Source organism: Toxotes jaculatrix, chromosome 13 (assembly GCF_017976425.1).
Source record: "Toxotes jaculatrix isolate fToxJac2 chromosome 13, fToxJac2.pri, whole genome shotgun sequence".
Taxonomy (NCBI): Eukaryota; Metazoa; Chordata; class Actinopteri; family Toxotidae; genus Toxotes; species Toxotes jaculatrix.
In genome coordinates, this window is record NC_054406.1 from 3,863,379 (window position 1) to 3,884,834 (window position 21,456).

The 21,456-nt window shown below is 40.3% G+C and overlaps 2 protein-coding genes across 2 annotated transcripts; one reads left to right on the forward strand and one right to left on the reverse strand.

Annotated features, from left to right (window-relative positions):
- Window positions 1-5,014: 5,014 nt before the first annotated feature.
- On the reverse strand, window positions 5,015-13,314 carry LOC121192077 (cilia- and flagella-associated protein 69-like). The gene is made up of 23 exons (XM_041053622.1): window positions 13,035-13,314; window positions 12,442-12,501; window positions 12,286-12,351; window positions 11,790-11,899; window positions 11,607-11,683; window positions 11,174-11,272; window positions 10,612-10,764; window positions 10,175-10,352; window positions 9,812-9,935; window positions 9,628-9,676; window positions 9,387-9,508; window positions 9,051-9,282; window positions 8,566-8,730; window positions 8,352-8,467; window positions 7,960-8,078; window positions 7,499-7,580; window positions 7,162-7,354; window positions 6,605-6,742; window positions 6,404-6,480; window positions 6,115-6,312; window positions 5,703-5,789; window positions 5,490-5,573; window positions 5,015-5,265 (listed from the first exon to the last, which is right to left on the reverse strand). Exons 1-23 carry the CDS (start codon window positions 13,122-13,124, stop codon window positions 5,098-5,100), a joined length of 2,787 nt encoding a protein of 928 aa, XP_040909556.1. The 5' UTR covers window positions 13,125-13,314; the 3' UTR covers window positions 5,015-5,097.
- Window positions 13,315-13,575: 261 nt separating this feature from the next.
- On the forward strand, window positions 13,576-21,337 carry LOC121192407 (lysine-specific histone demethylase 1B). The gene is made up of 21 exons (XM_041054094.1): window positions 13,576-13,742; window positions 14,018-14,160; window positions 14,859-14,980; window positions 15,078-15,167; window positions 15,366-15,477; window positions 15,558-15,671; window positions 15,750-15,788; window positions 16,019-16,211; window positions 16,408-16,592; window positions 16,743-16,913; window positions 17,028-17,102; window positions 17,215-17,349; window positions 17,464-17,635; window positions 17,875-18,002; window positions 18,311-18,442; window positions 18,552-18,626; window positions 18,765-18,881; window positions 18,975-19,100; window positions 19,384-19,506; window positions 19,623-19,775; window positions 20,057-21,337. Exons 1-21 carry the CDS (start codon window positions 13,727-13,729, stop codon window positions 20,138-20,140), a joined length of 2,505 nt encoding a protein of 834 aa, XP_040910028.1. The 5' UTR covers window positions 13,576-13,726; the 3' UTR covers window positions 20,141-21,337.
- Window positions 21,338-21,456: the final 119 nt, after the last annotated feature.

Sequence of the window (21,456 nt, forward strand, 5' to 3'; positions counted from 1 at the left end):
AGTGAAGTGAAAATGTTGATTCCACAGAAATAAGAGCTCTGATTACTCCAGCTGCACAAGAACTAGGCTGTTAATACTGATGCATGCATTGGGAATACTCATGTAAAGTACAAGTACTTCAAAATTGAGTGAATGTACGTTCCACCAATGCTTCTGCGTTACTATATTTCAAAAGGAAACATTGAAGATTTCAGATTTTACTTGACATGACTCCCAGACTTTTCCTGAGATGAGAATAAAAGACTCCATTTAACCTTGTAACTTCCTCTTCAGTGCCTCATTCACATGGAAGGAAAACTTATTTGAAATAACTTCCAGTGCTAGATTTCAGAATACACAAAGCGTTCACAGATCACACATCCCCTTTGTCTCTGTCAGACCCCAGCAGAGAAGAATTAGTAAAACCAACAACCGAGGCTGTTTCTCACAGTGTTAAATCGCCTCCTCTGGCTGGTGGTTGGCCAAGAGAGGCTGATGGAAACATAAATCTACAGGTTTTGAAAGGCTGTAAAAACAGAAAAACATAAATGCCACCTAATATTCAATACATAAATGTTGTGTCAAATGTAACATATATTGGGATTATTGCTTTTTCAAAAGAATGACAGAGCTACCCAACAGGTAAACTCATTGACATATTATATGAGCAAATTTTTTAGCAAACAGTTTATTTACACATCCAACATTACGGATCAAAATTATTATTCATCTTGAGGGATGTTTGTTCTCACCTTATCAGTCTAATTCCAATGTTCACCCTCTTTTAGTTGGCTCCACCAACTCCTGAGGGAAATATCTGTCTTCGTTCACCAGATAATCTCTAACCGTGTCTGTCTGCTGTTTGCTGCTGAACATGTAGTGTACAGAGGGTTTATAGAGGTCTTCCAATGAAGCCAGGCACCTGCTACTGCTGGAAACGGTGATACGAGCATCATGAGACCGAATCAAAACAGTAAAGCTGCAGATTGTAAAACCAAAACAATGAGCTGAAAGACACCAAAAAGCTCTGTGGACCTGAGAGGAACTGTGGAGTTGGCAGATAATTCTTATTTTTCTTGTTGTTAACATAAAAATATGAACTTCTCTGAGTTTTACTAGTTCATGTTAATCTTTGAATATCTTTAATGCTCATAACAAATTATTTTTATATTTATATTTCCCAGTGGAAAATCACTTGATAAACACAGGCCTGAACGTGTAGACACATTAAATCAAAAGAGAAGAATTCAGTCCTCAGTTAGGGAACATGTTGACTTTTATCTTTGCATCTCATTCATGTCACAGAAGCTCACAGTAAAATCACTTCCCCTTTGTGAGTTTGATTCACATGAATCGCTCCGTACAGTTTGTGCAGTCACCCGACAGTGTCTGTTTCCCACAGACCTTTTCCCACGTGGATGAAGCCTGAGAACCTCTGAGTGTTTTAAAGATACAAAAACCACTCTGAAACATCACTATGTAGAAACCTGTACACACATATTGAAAACATGATTTTGAACCTGATTTATTCAAGAATTACATCAAATTACCAGTTTTTTTTATTGTAAAGAGTAAAACATTTTGAACGTTTTTCAGTGGCATTTTACATTTACAGATATTTTCTTTGATAACATTAAATAAAAGTTATAATTCAGTAAGGTGAAGATGCCCTGATGAAAAGAGCACTTCCTGTGGCTGTTTATAGGATGTCTAGCACACAATAAATACTCAAAGTGGTGATCCTACTTCAGCATTTACAATCTAAATTCAAGACATTAAGGTGCTACCATACAACAATCCTAAAGACTGACCTGAAATATTTAGAGGGACAAGTGTGTTTGGGACTAACACCAATAAGCAGCTGTGAGAATATCCTATTTCATTATGTTTTTTCTGATTTTCTGTGGTTTATCAAGCATAAAAACATATTTATCAAGCAAGTTTTTTGTGCTCTTTGTCACACTATAAAAATGTAGGAGATATCAACGGCTACAGGTCAAACTATAATGTTGAAATGCCTGTTGACAAGCAATATGCTCATTTATTGCATTAAAATACAGTTGCTGCTGAAATGTGCTTGTAAATTGTTTTGACGAATGGCAAATCCTCCTGCTGGCACTCAACAATGATTCACACTTTCCTCTCGGGACACTTAGATTTTCCTTTCAGCAACACCACAAACACATTAACCCTTTCACCCTCATCCATCACAAACCTTCTCCGACTTTCACTAACAGTCTGTCGCACAAACAACCGGTCAAACCGCCCACAGACCTGCTCTGACCGGTGATAATTTGTTACTGATCTCAGGCGTTTGGGTGTTTCAGGTGGACCCGCTCTGCCATCTGTCTGGCACTGTACAGAGACACTCCAGTTCCCACTGTGGCCATCATCATGGCGATGGGATCGATGAGGCTGCACTGCGGCTGCAACTGGACCTCACCTGACACCTGCCGCTGAAGAGAAGACGGACACACAGAAGAAGACAGAAAGACAAGGCAAAGGCAAATTTTTGTATTTTCGCTCTGCACTGCATGTTGGATTGTCAGACATGACATGAAGTGAAGAAATCAGGTCTTTTTCTGCTGCTGATAAATAAGAGACTCGAGTTAAAAGTGGCCTCAAACTTCACATCTTTGAATTAAGATATGATAACTGACCATATTCACCACATTTCTGCTCCACGCAGGCTTTTACTGCACATTCAACACGAGCTGTGAGGTGGAGTCTGTTATATAACGTAACCTTCTGAGACGAGCTCCTTCAGCTCTCTGTAAAATATTAATTCACGTTGTCCATAGCTGTTCTCCATCAACGTATTTATTTTAAAACGCATGAAAAACAAACGAAGTAACACAGAGTACTGATCTAAATCTGAATATTTACTGTATTTGTGTCTGCTCTCAAGATAAATAACTATACATCCTTTTAAGTTACTGAGAAACCGTGGTGTTGGTGATGTATTTCACAGACACTAACCTGGAGGAGACGGAAGTATCCTGGCGTCAGTCTTCCCAGTCTGATGATCATCTCTGCTGCTAGAGTTTCTCAGGTGAGACAACAACCGTCCTGCAGGAGAGGAAAACTATTATCACTTCTACTGCAGGACAAGACTTTAATTCTGAAATTAGTAATAAACCAGCTGATACACACGGTTAAGTTTTATTCTTTGTTTTTCAGTCTTTGTTTTTTTTTCAACCAAAGACTACCCTTAGGAAGAGCTTGACCCCCAGGTTGGGAACCACTGGTGTTAAAAACCGAGCTTATTTGTCAGAAGATGTAATGATATAAATTATACTTCTGACTTTTGACTGTTTATTTGGCAATGAACAGGAAGGTATTAGAGAGCGCTACACCTTTGAGTAATACTAAATCTTTGATGTCAGTGATGGTATTTCTAACAGTTCTGTGACATAAAGTTGTTTAAGAGTTGATGTTTAGATATTATTGCATTTTGCTGACATGAAATATTTAAATGTATTTAAAAGGTGGAAATCAAACCAAGTAAAGTAGTAATGACTTCATTTTCACATTTTGTGTTTATAAGCACTTTATAAACATTTTATTGATGATTTATGACACATTGTCAACAGATATAAGTTTTTGTTAATGAATTTGTCAACATTTAAAATGTCTCATGTGAACACCTGTGATTGCTTATTTAAATTATGATTTTAACAAATACTTTACATTAATAAACACTTAAAACATCCTTAAATCTTCTTATAAGTACATTAATGTGTTATAAATGAAGTTTAACTTCTTAGTATTAATTAGTATTGACTAAAGCTAAAAAGGGGGGATATAAAGTGTTGCCCAGACAACCAGAGAGTCTCTACAGCATCACCAGTCTTTAGGTAAAACATAGTCTGTCTCACAGTTTGAAGTTAACAGGTCCTCGGGGAGTTGATCAGCACCCAGCAGGGATCCAAAAGCAGCACCCGCGCTCACCCTCAGCTTCATCGATGGCTGCAGCAGCTCAGCAGACTGACACCGTGTGAAGCCCCTCAGCAGCCTGAACAAACAGCGGCAGCCTGTCGTACTGAAGAGGCTCCTGTGTGTCCGAACTCTTTTGTGAAGTCCCAGTCTGACGGGCTCAACACACACTCCCTGTCTCTCTCTCACACACAGACACACACACTCACAAAGCTGCATGAAAAGCCCTGGCCTGTCAGAGATGATTTGGTCATCCAGCCAGTAAAATGGGTGAGAGCAGAGAGAGAGGAGAGGTGGCTCTGTGCAGCATGATGCACGCTTGAAGGAACATGTGTGTTAATGCGTTGCAGTGACTTATGTAACCCAAAAAACACTAAAGAGAAAATACTTTTTAACAACTGTATGAAATGAACCTTCTGGGAGACATGGCTGCCAAATACAATGATCTGTAGCCTTTGGTGAGAGCGTTAACCTCTACTCGACATAATTAAACTGCAAATTGTTTTGACATTTAAAGTAATTTAGTGTAGATGTTATTTCGATGTTACATAAGGCCCCTGTTTCCATGATGCCACATTGATTGTTCAGGGTCTCACAGTTCACGTTACTCCGCTGGTTACAGACATGCAGCATGCTGGAGAACAAGCGCATGGGAACATATCTAAGCATTGCAATTATAGATTTAATGATCAGAAGACTGTGGGGAGAAAAGGTGAAAATGTAGACGACAACAGTGCCTTACAAATCAAATTCTTTCACTACTTTTGATGTTAATAAAATTCCCCATCTTAAAATGCCACCATGTCGGGTTCATTCTATTTTATTCTTTTGATATAAATGAATTTTAACAGTTGTACTGTGAATCAAACATGATGAAATAAAACACAGAGGCTTACTGTTTAATGCAACTGTGTGTGTGTGTGTCTATATAATGGGCTGAGAGATGGACTAGACTACAAGGTGCTGATTGTGCACATCGAGTGACCTCATGTCTGAATTTGCCAATTCACTTCACTATCTACAGACATGGAAAATATATAGTGTATAATAGTATATATACGTGAAATATAAACATTAATTCATTATAAATGTGTTAATAAACTTTTAATTTTAAATAAAAAACAAACACACTATGAAATAAAAGTGTAATGATAACATAAAGGGGCCTGTATTAAACCAGCATCAGTCTTTGACAGACACAGCGGTGCTGAAGTACTCCGGGTCTTGTGTTGTTGGTTCCTCTTTGTCCTGACCTGCAGCCTTGATTGGAGCTCTGGCCAGAGTCAGCTTCACTCCTGCAGGACCCTGAGTGTCTGTGCTCTCTACTGCTATGACCTGCCCGATGAAATGCTGAAACACAGTGAAACACGTGTGCGATCATCAGTGAGGGCAGTACGTCCCCCTGGTTATTCCGCACAGCTTTTTGTCGTGTGTAAGTTATTATTTATTGTCAGAAAAACTTTGCTCCACAAGTTGCAGGTTTTATCCCCTGATGTATACTGGTACAAGTGGTACTTCATGAAAATCATAAAATTCACTGAATGTTGTGTAAGTACTGTGTGTTAGTGAGAGACCTCTGGAGGATGAACTGCGGCATCCTCATGCTTTGGTTTGGGTCTGGATGATTCCACACATTTATTCCTCTGTGCTTTTACTTCCTGTACACAAGAAAGCAAGAACATGTCACAGTTGTTACTGACAACAAGAAAAACACAGTGGTTGAAATTATGTTTTTTGTAATAGCACGGCTCATTTGAGGTTATATCAACAAATGTAAAATATAAAACCTTCAGGATTTCATAGTTTGAAGTTTTGGAAACATAACTGTCCCATGACTTTGCTGTGAGCTCCTGTTGCTTCCAGTGAGACTTTATCTGTGATAAAAAGACAAAAAAAAACAAACTAGTCAGAGATCATTTTGTTAAAGGAAGATGTTTGCTGTGCCCACATCTGCCTCAAAAAGCTCTACTGGCAGCGAGATACCTGTGGCAGATTTTGTTTTCCTTCCTGAATACCTGAATCTGCACTAATCACTGTGTATCACTCATGGCAAAAACAAACTAAAAACATGTTTTGCTTGTAGCTAATCAATGAAAATATCTTCAGCTGACTTTCACAGACTTTATTGAGGATATCTGATCTCTGTGACTTTGTTGCAGGTGCCTACTTGTAGTGAGCGTTGAATTAAACTCTCATCACCTCTGTGTACATGAGCTCCTCTTCGCTGATGTTCTCTTTCTCCTCCTGCTCCAGGATGTTGTTTTGTTCTGCTGTGACCTTCCTCGCAGTGTCCTCTGAAATCTTACAGATGGTGCTCAGAGTCTCCTCGTCAGGGCTGATCGGCCTCACACCTTCCAAACTCAGTTCCCTGCTGATCTCGTTCCACACCTCGCTGACCTACAGAACCATAAGAGTGTTAGCAATGGTAACTTTAGTTAGTAATTTTATGTTAAGTACTGACATTCTGTTTCCTGCAGCACATTTTAACCTTAAAGTCCAGATATCTCCTGACGATGCTCAAAGTCACATAATCTTTTGCTGCCAGTCCAGGAAGGTCCTGAAAACCTGAAGATGCAAAAGCAACAGATAATTATATTTCATAGTTAAATTCTTGTGGGACAAGCCTGGCTGAAACAGTTTGTTTTAAATAACATCTGAAATGTATCTGATTCTTCATTTACTAGTTTACCAAGTTTGCAGAAGATGGAGTAAATCTTTGACCGCAGGTTCTCTGATATCTCCATCACTGCTGCACTCGGCATGTTAGCAGGAAATGACAGCTGGGTTTCCTCCTGATGGTCATGGCTGAGGATGGGCCTCCGGGGATCTTAAAGTCAAAAACGGAGGAACAAACAAATTACAAAGAGAAATAGTTTGCTGTGCAAAAGAAGAGAGGCAGTGTAGTTTTAGAGCTTTTAAAGCTGTAACAGAAATTATCAGTGGTTCTGAATAGAATCCTCTTTGGTCTATACTGTTTTAACTTCTTGTATGATTAAATGTGTTGTTTCTGTAACCCACAATAATTAGCATTTAACACTTTCTTGCGCTTTCCACAATAAGACTGACAAGTTTGACCGGTTCCTGTGTAATCTAATTTAAAGAACAAATTAAAATGTATAAAATGATATTCACTTGCTTATACACCTGTGGCGTTTGTGTTCAGCTAATCAATGTGATGATTTCACTGTCTATGTTTATTTGATCTCTGATTATGTAAGATGCTCCGGATAACTGTGACCCTGTGACCTGTAATCCCTCCGTGTGGGTTTCGGCCCACGCCCAGGTCCTCCTCCTCCTGCCTCCACAGCTGCAGCAGGAGTCTGGGAGCTGTCTGACCAACATCATCCCTCCAGCTCAGGATGTGAGACAAAGTATTGGGGTTGTCACATAATTCCACCAGTGTGGCGAGAACAGTGCCGTGCACACATCTGGGGCTCGACTGAGTGAGAGAGACAACCAAAACAATTCAATGTCAGGAGTTAACATTTTCTGTAGATGCATTTGGACACTTCCTGACAGCAAAAGCACAACAACTTCAACTTCAGTTAAAGCTCTGTACATCTGCTGGAAATCAGCTACTTACAATGAGCAAGCTGAGCAGAAGAAACACCCCTTCTTTAGCCAAAAAGTAATCTTCTGTAGTGTAGCAGCCAACAACACAGGACCTGACAGGATACAAAACACACCGACTCAAACTTTCTCAGCTTTGTAGATGCTTTTCTGTCTGTTAGTCTGCAAAATCCATCAAGACCAACAAGTTAATTTCACTGAAAGTTAATGTTACTGCATGTTCCTTGAGCTGAGCTGCTCAGTCTACAGCTGAAAAAGAGAATGTAGAAAGAACCAGGGACAAAACAGGGCTGATTCAAATCTGATTTCTGAAAGCCCACAGAGAACACAAGAGCTTTGTCCCAGTTAGGGGTGGATCCTGAAAAGGAATGATGCCTATAAAGTTTAAATGTTTGTATGTTTTAATAATAATCTACAAAAATAAACTCAATGAGCCTGCCAGTGAATCTATCAAAGTGGTTTAGCTGAACTGACCAGACACAGTCGACTGTGGAGAGGACGAGCTTGTTGTGTCCCAGACCACTGTAGAACTTGTCAGAGCCTTTCTTCAAGAAATGAACTACCATCTCAACTCCCTCCGACCCAAACAGTTCCTGTGGCAGAACATCACAGGACTGTCAACAACCCAACACAGACATACGGTAACATATGGACATATGATAAGAGACTGTAACTGAAATTTTCAGGTTCTGATCTGAGCCTGAGATGATATCTAGCCGACTAATATGAGGCAAAAGAAATTAAAAGGCCAATCATATTAATATTTATGCTTTAAGTATGGATTAATTATAAAAAAACAATACTGGTTTCACACCTGTGGTACCAACACAAAAATGTTAGATACGAAGTGTGTGTGTCAGTTTTACCTTTCTGTGCATGTCGGTCTCACACAGCGCTGACAGTATGAGCTGAATGTCTGACTTTATCTCCAGTGTGACTACATCCTCCTCATCAGGACTCACTTCCATCTGCATCAAAATCCCTGAGAAAAGAAAACCTCACTGACCACATTTATTAACAACGCAAAATGTTGAGTTTCTGTTGAAATGACGCACTTTGTGGAGTTCTAATTTAATTTACCCAGAAGCTGGTTGATGGTTCCTTGGTCACAAAGGTCCTGGTTGACGGACTCTTCACCCGAAGATGTCACAGATCTGAGTACTCTGATGCAGTGCCGCATTTGAGCCTTCTTACTGCCTCTGCCTCCAGTGCCGTGGAAACTGTGACCCTGACCAAAGTAAGCATCTGAAACAGAAGAGGTGAGATAATAAGCACACTTACTGACTCTGAACTGATTGGTTGGTCTTTCTTGATTTTTTTATAATACTTTGAACTACCACTCAAAGTATCAGAGATGAAAGCAGTTAAACTGTCAGTTGAAGTGTAAGAGGTGAAAGCAGCTAAAATGTCAGCATGACAGAAAATGAAAGCGACTTGTTTGAGAAACTGTCTTGTAACATCTTACGGTAAGTGAGAAGCGACTGCATTCTGATAAGATACACAAATGTTACTGTATGACCTTTGACCTCCCAGATACTGGGCCCTGTGTTTTTGCACTTCTTCACCTTTCCCGATGCACCAGTCCAGCAGGAGCAGCAGGCACGCGTTTCCCTGACATGACATGTATTCGTCCAACATAAGCGGAGCAATGGCAGCGAGGGTGGCCAGTGCCTGCAGCTGGAGCTCCTCCTGCTGGACGGAGGACCAGTGACGCACACCTGACCGACGCTCAGACAAGGCAGCAGGCGGCTTCATGAGAGTCAGCAGAGCCAACATAACTTGTTCTTCTTTGTAAAGCTAAGAGAGGAAAGCAAGGAGAGAACATGCAGGGTGTCAGACTCAGACTTATCACCCAAGTGATTCAGATATTTGCAGAAGCACTGACTGAGTCTGTGACCGACCTGCAGGGCAGCAAAATCCTTTGACATTAAAACCAGCAGATTCAGCAATAACTTCTTCATTTTCAGATCTTCATTGTTGTAGCTTAGCTTGAAGTTTCGGACCAGAGGGTTGTGAGATTTCACTATAATGTAAATGAAGACAAGTTGGTACCATGAAAGATGCTACTGTAGCTCTCATAAATAATTCAACTGAAAAAAAAAAACATATATATTTATATATATAAGAAAAGAGTTGCCTCACGCTCTGGAAATGTGACGAAAACCATCAGCTGTTTGGCAAATAAACTCTCCTGAAAATTAGAAACATCATGTCGGATTTACACACCCCACAACTGACCACTCTGGCTAAACTAAAATGTGTTTGCATAGTACATTTCTCTATCTCACTGCTTCACTACTTATTGAACTACCTGTCCTGCACTCACAATGAGCAGAGAGTTGGGATTTTCAGCAATTAGAGTTGTGATCACAAGCAGATCATTTCTGAGTTGCAGGTCTTCGTATCGGAAGCCGTTCGTCAGCTGGTGAAAAAATGCTTCTTTCAGAGATCTAAGATACAAACGATAAGAAATTAAGAGATAATTTATCTATTTGTACAAAATGAGAGAACAGAAGTATTCAAACTTGAAACATTTTGGATGATGGTGAGTGACGTATTCTTGATTCAGGTAACTTATTTTAGATGTCAGTTTAGAAAGTCATACAGAAAATGATCCACTGAAGTTAATAAATTGTAATTCGGATTCATCCACATTGAAAAACACCATAAAACCACAGGAAACACCTACACAACACACTCCATGCTGCTGAGCTGAGCAGTGACCTCGTCCTTGCTGCCTCTCTCCAGCAGGTTCCAGAGGATTTCAGAGGAGAGGAACAGGACCTGACCGGACGGGTCTGGTTCATTCATGTGAAGACAGATCGTCTCTGCTCCCCGTGCGGTCAGCATTAAAGCACAGTTCATATCTGTGGTAATAAAATGAAATGGGATTAAAGAGATGTGATTAACAATAAAAACAACCCATTGACCTGCTGACATTGACACAAGGACACTTAAAATCACTGTTTTGATTGTTTATCTGATTGTTATTCTATAATGAGATGATTTATGCTCTTGAGGGCCGGCTACCTTATCTAATGAAGGAGGCCATCTGTTGAACTGACATGTCTGACAGAGCCCCTCCTGCACTACCTCACAGGATCCACAATAAAATCAGCTACTGACCAGAGGAGCCGGAAAGGATCTGAAGGGTCTGTAGGAGCTGCAGCTTGATTTCTGGCTGGTTCTCCAGAGTGGCCATGGAGAGGAGCAGCGTCTGAGCCAGGTCACTGAGCTCCAGCAACTGCAGCCTGTAGCCTGGAGAGGTCGGCTGGAGCCCTGCAGAAACAGAGTAGAAAGACTAAATACCAAGATAAATTCATGAATGTGACAGATGAACAGCGAGAAAGAGACAAAGAGAAGGTGACAGAAAAAAAGGAAACAGAAAGCAAAACATGAAGAAAAAATATATATTCAGTATTTTAAAGAAATTGAATTCATTATAACTTGCAGGTAACTGTTGATGGGATTTTAGAGGAACAAGAATAAGAACACCAAGAACACCAATGACTAAAAGTGAGACAACATTAATAAAGTAAGACGTAAGAAAAAGCTGTAAAGTAAAAAAAAGAAACAAAAGCACAAGCATGCCACCACAGAAGCCATGAGAGAGCCTCACTTAGTGAAAGTCTACTAAATCTGTTAGAGTGGAAAGTCCGAGGCTCTGGCTTGGCGGCACGGTCCGTACCGTCGAGCAGCTGCTTAGGAGCCACATGGCTGTAGAATGATTTCACAGATTCAACTATCTGCTGTCTCACTTCAGCATCTGACACCCTCATCAGACACCCTGCCAACAGAAACACATCTGCCAGTCACTCCACATCATCACTTCTACCTGAAGAACACAACTTCTTCTTCAAAGGACAAGGGACAAAATCAGTCTTGAACAGTAATAAAGTGCAATAATTCCATCATTTTCCCTAAAGATTCAACTCCTATAATTCATTTTTATAACATAAAGAATAGAAATGTGGCTTTTTTAAAGTGGCTTTTAGAAGGTAAAAACCTATGGTATGCTTTTGAAAATTGACAGCTGCAATTTTATGTAAATGTGACCAGTAATAAAAATGTTGTGACATGCAAAACTATGACACTGATCTTTTAATAACTGAGCTGTGTACCCATGTGGGAGAGGAACTGTATGACGTCCTGAGCGTAGTTCAGCTCATCAGATGCTTTCTCCTTCAGGAAGGGAAGCCTGAGATGAAGCAGAGCAACACAGTGATGTTTCGATGATTCACGAGGAAAAAAAAAAGTTGTTTCCTCATAGACTTGAAATATTTGAGTTTATTCGAGTTTCTTACCCACAAATTTTAAGTGCCTCACACAAAATGGGCACATACTCAGGGTGATCCTTCACTTTCTCAGCACAGATGTTGAGTATTTTGGCTATGCCGGTCAGTTCCTTCAACAGCTGGAAACAGCTTAAGAAGTTTTAACATTTTAGCAAAAAGTTTGCTCATACACAGAGATAAATTCCTGCGAGGGAGAGGAAGTGATGGGGCAAAGAGTCATCATGATAGCGGAGGCTATTCTGAACAGGGAAAATGCTGACAGATACAGCGATGCAGTGGTAAATTAGAGTCTTGGGAACAGTGTTTGGCTCTGTGTTCAGGTTGCATGAGAGCAAATCTATTTCCATCACTGCACCAGGGAATATAAATGAGGAAAATCTGACAATCTGCTACTGTGTGAGACATCCCGAGAGACATTATTCTGCAGGCTTCTTGTAAAGAGAAGTCTGTATTATCAGACTATGTCAGAACATAAAGTAAAAATTATATATATAAGAAAGGATACAAAGCCAATTTGGCTTCTCTTCAGTAGTTTCTTCAGGACAAAAAGGTGCCTCTCCTTCAAGTTTGCCTTCAGCAAAAACAGAATGTACAGTATGATTAGATATAACATCACGTAAACAGAAAAAAGACTGAATGACTATATTCAAGTTTAACTTACTGTCAAAGGATCTTCAAGAAGACGAATCACCTTACTGAGTTCAATACTTTTGGCACTGACCTGTTGAGAAAATACAGTTTAGGTCTAAGTTTACACTGTTCACCAAAGTATTACTGTGATCATAATATAACAATTAAATTTGCCTAATGGTGCATTTTCCCCAAACAGATTTGCTGTAAACCAAATTATTACAAATTATTTAGTTGTTGTCTAGAATTAGTTTGTGTACCCACGGACCTGTAAATCAGTGTATAGGTTATTCCAGTCATTTACTATTTATTATGAAATAAAGAGGTAGGTGTTTAGGAAAGACAAGTTTATACAGCACCTTGCTGTATATACTTGGAAAGGTAAAGTTCTTTACATAAAACAAATAAGGCATTAAGAAAAGAAACACAAGACAAAATAAAAAGACAATAAACAGGGTTTAAAAGATTAAAATAAAAGAGAATATAAAGATGAAACAGAATAAAAAAGTAGAGTAAAATTTACTGTGCAGCTACAGCGCAGTATAAGAATAAATAGTGCTGTGTTTAACTTAATTGAATGCGTTGAACAGAGACATTTCAGCAGTATGGTGAGTACATGTTTACCTCCTGAATATGTTGGCTCCTGTCTGCTGCTCTCGGTCTTATTAAGGGAATCTCCGGTTTTCTTCTGTGCACAACTTTGCCTGAATCCATTTGTCAAAGCCGGGGAACTTTTTTTTTTTTTTGCTTCACCGTCTCACTTTAGCAATACGCAAACACTGTAGGTTCATTTTTTTTTTTTTAATTTCCTCACGCAATGTTTTGTTTCCTGCTGGTTTGGTTTGCTAGCGAGTTAACAGAACGAGAAGTCACTTACACAGCAGTTTTAAACAGTTAGTTTACTTCTATCGGCAGCTGATGACAACGAGCTAACCCTAACGCAACCTTAAACGCGAACACGGGTTGTTTTTTTCAAAAAAAAAAAAAAAAAAAAACAACGTTAATCGTCCAGCATCTCCCTCTTAGCCCCGAGTCTGGCCGCGTACTCCCGTTGCTATGGTTACCGTGTAGTACGGGGAGCAGCGCAGTTCAAGACTGATCCTGAACGAAACGCCCATTTCCTCTTTGAAACGGGAAGTGGTGTTCTGGTAACAACAGCGAATAGATCCCCCCCCCCCCCCTCCTCCTCCTCCTCCTCCCCTCTTCCCATAACAATAAAACAGAGACGGATTCAGCGATTTAAAAAAACCGCAGTGAGAAACTCACACAAACGTCAATAAGACCCCGGGGGGTTTAAAGTAACGCCGCAGGCAGCCATGCTGTCGGACGCAGGTCAGTGTTTATAACGCGCTGCCGCTGCTTGCTACATGCTAAACGTGACAGGCTGACACTGTGCTTGGTTTAAAAGGCTTGATATTGTGCACATTTGTCACCACCTAGTCTGTGTTTACGCACAGGTTCATCTCGTTGTTCGCTCTGGTCCCGCCTGTAATAATTAATTCTGTCTGCGCAAACGGAATTGTTCTCTGTGAAAGGCCTCATTTGAACCGAGCTGCAGGGGATTCTGTTCAAAGTGACACGGATGTATTGTTGTCGTTAATGTTCAGACTACTCTGGGAATGCCTCTGGTGCTCGGCGAGCCAAGAAGAGGAGCTCCGGGGAGTCACCGGGGGACGGCCAGACCCTGCGCTCCTCAGGAAGGCAAATCAACGTCCGGGTGAAGCGCACCAACAACCCTCCACCTGGACAGGTAGATGTCAGCCTCTGTTTTCCCGCGGTGCACTATTATGTCTCATACATGTTTACTCATCTTCATTCCCATCACTCATGATTCTGTACTTGATCCCATTTAGTGTTAGAGCCTCACAGAGTTAAGCCTGAGCCTGACTGATAAGTTATTATTATTATTTTTAAATATTAATTTCTGAAGCATCATTATTTGAAAAGCAGACAGGTTTACATGGTAAGCATTTTGCCTTGGCATGATGCTCTGATATTTCTTTTTTTGAACTTAAACAGCTATGGGTCTGGTGTTTTTTAATCTTTATTTAGTTAGGGATTAATAAAGTACTCTATCTGTTAGTCCACAAACAAATGTTTTTGATAAATTTGAGTTTTAAGAGTTGTGATCCAGACCCACATTGAGTAGGGCATTTTATAGTTGAAAACTGCAAACTTATTTAGCATGAGAAACTGTAATTTCTCCTATTTCACTGGACAACACATACACTGATACAGACCTGAATTTTTATAATGACATAAGAAAAGAAACTGTATTCACTGTGGATCAGTCAGGTAATGGCTGATACCTGATCCGCTTAATCGGGTCAGTTGTGCTGTGGATACTGATCCAGTGTATTGAATGAATCAACCTTAATTTAAATTACTGTATAAATAAAGATGAGCTGAGTTTAGTTAGGTAAGAATGCTCTCAACACTATTTTCCAGAGCAAAAGAAAAGCCACAGATACAGAGGAAGAAGATGATCAGTCCGAGAAAAAGTACAGAAAGTGTGAGAAGGCTGGATGCTCTGCCACATACCCCGTTTGTTTTGCAAGCGCATCTGAAAGGTAGTATGTTTCTTGGTATAACAGAAATAAGGGCTTAATTGACTTACATCCTTTTAGAAGCTGACTGATAGATGGTAATTCTTCTGTCTCTTCTCAGGTGTGCTAAAAATGGATACACATCCCGTTGGTATCATCTGTCATGTGGCGAACATTTTTGCAATGAATGTTTCGATCACTATTACAGAAGGTAATGCTGACAGAGCAACTGAACACATAACACACAAACACAGCACTGGACCACATCTTTGGAAATCATTTTGCCATAATAATATTTATTAAAGTGCTGCTGCCTCAAGAGTATCAGGTGGATATTTTAGTGTTTAGCATCTCATAATGCTACTCACTCGTGCTATACATGCTTGTGATTTCTTTTTACCCATGTCAGTCACAAAGATGGCTATGAGACGTTTGCATCGTGGAAGAAGGTGTGGACTAGTAATGGGAAAAGTGAGCCCAGCCTGAAAGCTTTCATGGCAGATCAGCAGCTGCCATTTTGGGTACGTGCAGACAGGTTTCCTGGTTCCTGTTAAACAGCTGAATGTGGTTGTTCTAAGTTCTAAGTACATGTTCCTTTCAGGTTCAATGCACCAAACCGGACTGTAGGAAGTGGCGTCAGCTGACCAAGGAGATCCAACTCACTGCTTCCCTAGCCGCAACATATCGCTGTGGAATGAAGTTCAACAACATCAAGGTAAACAGGAAATCTAAAAATGAGCCATTCACTTAGTGATTATTTTTTGTGATAATAATCTTGTTTGTTTGCCTACAGACTGAGGGACCGGACCAGTGCTCCCAACCAGAGGACTTGGTAAGCTGTTGATGTGTGTTATGATCTGTTCTGGGATCCCAGCAGTCATCACAAAATTAAACGGATTAGTCAGGCTTGCTTAAGGGACAATCTGCAACCGACACAATCACAATCTGTTATTGCTAAAATGACTATGACTAAATGATGATTATGCGTTCAGTATGTGTGTCATGGAAAGATACTTCAATAATTTGCATGTTCTTTAACCCCAAACTGTTTTACTTTCACAGAGAGTGGCTGAGGTGACTGACAGCTGGTGGCATTCAATGCTGATTTTGCCGCCACTGTTTAAAGAAAGTCCAGCCAGCCCTTTCCTCGCTGCCTACTACCCTGACTGTGTGGGAATGAGTCCATCAGGTTCTTCCAGCAATGTGTCTCTGTCTGAGCTGAGGGCAGATCACTGCAGAGCTGTGCAACCACAAAGTAAGTCTGTGAGTCCAGGAGAAATGGCAGAATTCAGCAGCCATTGTTGCTGTACTGTGATATACAGATATTTACTTTATGTGCAGAGAAATAAGTGGGACTGATGAACCAGGGAGATGTTTTGTCAGCCTCCCATTTAGAGATGTCAGTCCTACCCGGAATAATCTGGCTTAGTAATCATAATTGTATCCCTCAGTTCCAGGTCTGTGCCCGTACTTCCAGCCCTTCTACCAACCTAATGAGTGTGGCAAGGCTCTGTGTGTGCGGCCGGATATGATGGAGCTGGACGAGCTTTACGAGTTTCCAGAATTTTCCCGTGATCCCACCATGTATTTGGCCTTGCGTAACCTTATTCTTGCCTCCTGGCACAAGAACTGCAAGGTACACTACAGCCAGTCAGCCAGTAGTGACCTCCAAACATGGCATGTTTTTCATTGCCTTTTAGTTTTTGAGCCCGGATCAAAAAATGTGAAAAATGATTATAAGACTCCATAAAACAGCTAATGAATAAAAACAATATATTTTTTAAAGGAGATGCTGACTTCTCAGAAATGTGCACTGCACATCATTGTGCGGGGGTTGGTGCGCGTACGCTGCGTGCAGGAGATGGACCGGGTGCTCAACTTCATGACCAGGAAGGGTCTGATCAACACGGGTGTGCTGGCAGTCAAACAGCCTCTGCTCCCTGAAAGATATTTCTCCGTGAGTGTCCTCATCTTCACTTAACACAACCGCACACATCTGTATCTTTATGTTATTTTATGTTATGTATTTGGTGAAGGCTTACAGTGCTTTAACATTTGATCATTTTTGCAGAAGAACGTTATCGTCATTGGTGCTGGGCCGTCAGGGCTGGCTGCTGCACGGCAGCTGCAGAACTTTGGCACTCAGGTTAAAATCCTTAACTTAAGTCTTATTCTCTGTCTCTCCTGGTTTAATATTTCATCTTATTTTCTGGTCACAGACCTGTCGCATTACCATCTTCATTTCCTGTGATTAACAGGTGATGGTGCTTGAGGCAAGGGAGAGAATTGGAGGTCGAGTGTGGGATGATACTTCTCTGGGTGTCACTGTAGGTAGAGGAGCTCAGATTGTCAATGGCTGTGTGAACAACCCCATTGCCCTGATGTGTGAACAGGTAAGAATTAATGTGCTCAAATAATTTATAATGTCAAAATACTTATACCTTGAACATGACCGTCGGTCTTGTTATTATTTATATTTATTATTTATCTTCACTGTTCTGCTGCAGATGGGCATCAAGATGCACAAGCTGGGAGAGCGGTGTGACCTCTTTCAGGAGGGGGGACAGGTAACTGACCCGACCATCGACAAGCGCATGGACTTCCACTTCAACGCCATCCTGGACGTGGTGTCAGAATGGAGGAAGGACAAGTCACAGAACCAGGACACACCACTGGGAGGTGCTGAACTGTTATCACCAAACACTAACAATACTATCAAAGTGTGAGGTTCACTGAGGTTCAGTAAAGTCTCTTTACATATGGATCCAACCTACCAATGTGTAGCCAAGATAATGAGCTCTATATTTCAGATGCCATTGCTATGACAATACATGCAAAAGAGCACACTGCAGTACTGGGTAGTACTGGTATTTGTAAACTGAATTTGATGATGATTACTTTGCATTTTATTTCTACAGAAAAAGTCCAGGAAGTGAAGAAGAACTTTCTGCAGGAGTCTGGGATCCAGTTTAGTGATTTGGAGGAGAAGGTGTTGCAGTTTCATCTCAGTAACCTGGAGTATGCCTGTGGAAGCACATTGGACCAGGTCTGAAAAACTCAAAACTTAAAAGGCCTCTAAGATTTTTCTTCTGTGTCTGATTTGAGTAATTCCACTTTGAGGGTTGGTATAAATAGAAAGTCTATTGCCACCAGATTTATGTGTTTTGATAGAAAGTTCAGGCTGCTTCATTGTTTAGAAAACCACCTTTGTAGCTCCCCATGTTGGATCAGGAAAGTGTTCAACAATATTATATTTATATACGTGTTTGTGTCTGCCTTCTGCTTATTTTGGGACATTTTATTTGCATTAGTTTTGATGTATTTATGTATTTATGATGTATGGTTTGTTTATAGGTATCAGCGAGATCCTGGGACCACAATGAGTTTTTTGCCCAATTCTCAGGAGACCACACTTTACTCACCAAGGGCTACTCTGTTTTACTCCACAAACTGGCCGAGGGCCTCGACATCCGCACAAAGTGTCCGGTTTGTCTTTCAGTTGTTTTTTTTCCAGGCTTTACCTCACCTATCCCTGTATTACATAGAGAAATCTCATTGTGTAAAACTAAATATACATTTTTTTTTTAAATTTTAGGTTCAGGCCATTGACTACTCAGGCGACGTTGTCAAAGTTACCTCCTCCGATGGGACCCAGTGGACAGCACAGAAGGTAAAAACATGTTAATGAATGCTAAATAACTGAATAGTGTTATGAAATTGACTCTTCGCTCTTCTCTTTTTCCTGACTCTTTTTATTGTTAATTACTTTGTTATGGCTTTTTACTTTAGCATCCTTTTTTTCTTTCAGGTTCTTGTCACAATCCCATTGACTTTACTTCAGCAGAACTTGATCCAGTTCAACCCTCCGCTACCTGAAAGGAAACTGAAAGCGATACACAGTCTGGGAACTGGTGTCATAGAAAAGGTAATAACTGTTGTTGATGTGTCAGTAAATGGATGCTTCATGACTCATACTTTTGTAGGTACATGATAAAAATATCTGTATCTCTATCTGCAGATCGCTCTTCAGTTCCCCTACAGATTCTGGGACAACAAAATCCAAGGGGCAGACTACTTTGGTCACATCCCACCAGGTCCTGAGAAGAGAGGCATGTTCAGTGTCTTCTATGACATGGATCCACAGGTTTGTTTCTCTCCTTTTACCCACAAGACGGCATCTTACTGCTCAATCTTACTGCTCAACTAATGAAATTTAAGTCTCCTGACTGAAATGACATGGAAAAGATTTTGGAACCATTTGTGTTAGACTACAAAGCAGACAAAGAATCTTATTTATCTGTGATGACCATATAAAGTGGGGATAGGGATGCAATTGGCATCTTAGCAAGACACAGGAAATAAAAAATGTACGAGCACAGTGAAAAATGACATGTTCTTAATGCTGTCTCTGTGTGCATGTATTGTAGGGAAAGCAGGCTGTCCTCATGTCAGTTATCACTGGTGACGCTGTGCCTGCTGTTCGCGACATGGAGGACAAGGAGGTGGTAGATGAGTGCATGAAGGTTCTTCGTGAACTTTTCAAGGAACAGGTAACTTTGTCACACCAGAGCAATCACACGTTCACTGACATTTTTTATAGGCTGACTCGTGATTTGTGTGTGTTTCTTATGACTCTTGTTATTTTTCTTCTTGTCATCTTTCATAGGAGGTCCCAGAGCCGCTGAATTTCTTTGTCACCCATTGGAGCAAAGACGTGTGGTCCCAGATGTCCTACAGTTTTGTGAAGACAGGGGGCAGCGGAGAGGCCTATGACATCCTTGCTGAAGACATACAGGGAAAGGTGTTCTTTGCTGGCGAGGTAAAACTACTTTTCAAATTTTTACCAAATGTGGTTTGAACATTCTGTTTGTATAAACTGGTATTGTGAAATTTAATGTGGTGATTTGCGTTTGACAACATTGTTAATGATAAGCTTCATCTTTTTGTTTCCCCACAGATCAGTCAAATATGAGAACTACTGTTAAAGTTTTAAATTGTTAAATTCGCAATTTCTGCTGTGAAAAAGGTCAGCATGGACACACTGTCACACTGCAATTAAACTGATTTTCACCGTTTGTTGTCACTGTTCTTTGTTACCAGGCCACCAACAGACACTTCCCTCAGACTGTGACAGGAGCCTACCTCAGCGGGGTCCGAGAGGCCAGCAAGATGGCTGCTATGTAAACTGTCAGTCCCAGAGCACTCAAAACCACCAGCATGGACACACGGTTGCACTGAGCAACAGACCATTTATCAACTTGGGCTGGGTAACCTTAATTGCTCAACTAGAAATGAGGTTTCACCATATTGTGATGTGTCCAATCAGCAAGATGCCTTTAGTCACTTTCCAATAGCCAGTTAAAGTAGGGCTCTCCAGGGTCTGGCTCTACAATATTTAACATAAGAGAGGTTGGAGTGCTCTTTATTTATATCAAATATCCATCTGATAAAATGGTTTATTGTTGACGACGAGATGCAAAAACTTAATAGCAATGCAGGAAGAATGGATTATTGCTGTGCAGCTCTGCCCTGTTCCGCTGTGCTGGAAAGCAGGATGATGTTATCTTTGAATTTAATGATTGGTGTACTTAGCACTTCTGTGATGAAATGGTCAGAAATTTTCATTTTTGGAGAGATTAGGCTGCATGAAACATTAGTAGACTCTCATTCATCTAATCATGAAATCAAAAAGAATAAGATTTAATCTCCAGGGATCAAGTTTTAAGAGATGATATCATAGTAATATTTAAAAATTTCTTCTTTGAGAGTTACCTACCAATGTTTTATACAGCTTTAATGAATTTGCATTGTATTTCATGTGATTATATGTTTGGTACAAATGTAGTGGAATGGATGAAAGGTTAGATATAGACCTTCTGCGATAGCACTTTTGATTTAAAACAATTACATTTAAAATAGTAAAAAAATAAATAAATGAATAGTTCATGTGTATGACAAGTTGAATTCCCCCTTGTGGTTGAGAATGATCAGAAGACGCCTGATTGTCCCCCCCTTACTTTCTCAGGGATTTGCTCAGGATTACACCACCTAGCAGAAAATGATAGAAGAAAATAATGTGATTTGACAATATTGAAGATCTTTGTCAAAAACAGTAATGGAACCAACCAAAGAAGGAAAAAAATGCTCCATGTTGCTCTTGAATTAGTTCCTGAACAATTAAGTTCCTGAGGTTTGGGGTTGGGGAACAGCACAACAATGTCCTCACTTTCTTTGATTAATGTTGACTAATGAAGCTTCACATGTGGAGTCATATCTTTGTGTGAATCAGTGCATCTAGATGATTAGGTCCTGTTTGTCTGACATTACAGTGCTTGAGTATTTATCTTGTATGTGTGTAATAAACTGAGCTATCAACTGCCACTATCCCCTGATGAGTTTCACATGTGGAAATTGAATTTTTGTGTGTTCACTTTAAGGTTGTCTTGTCCACATTCACTTAGAAACTGAGTTTCAAAGTTCCTTTTTCATTATAATGTTAA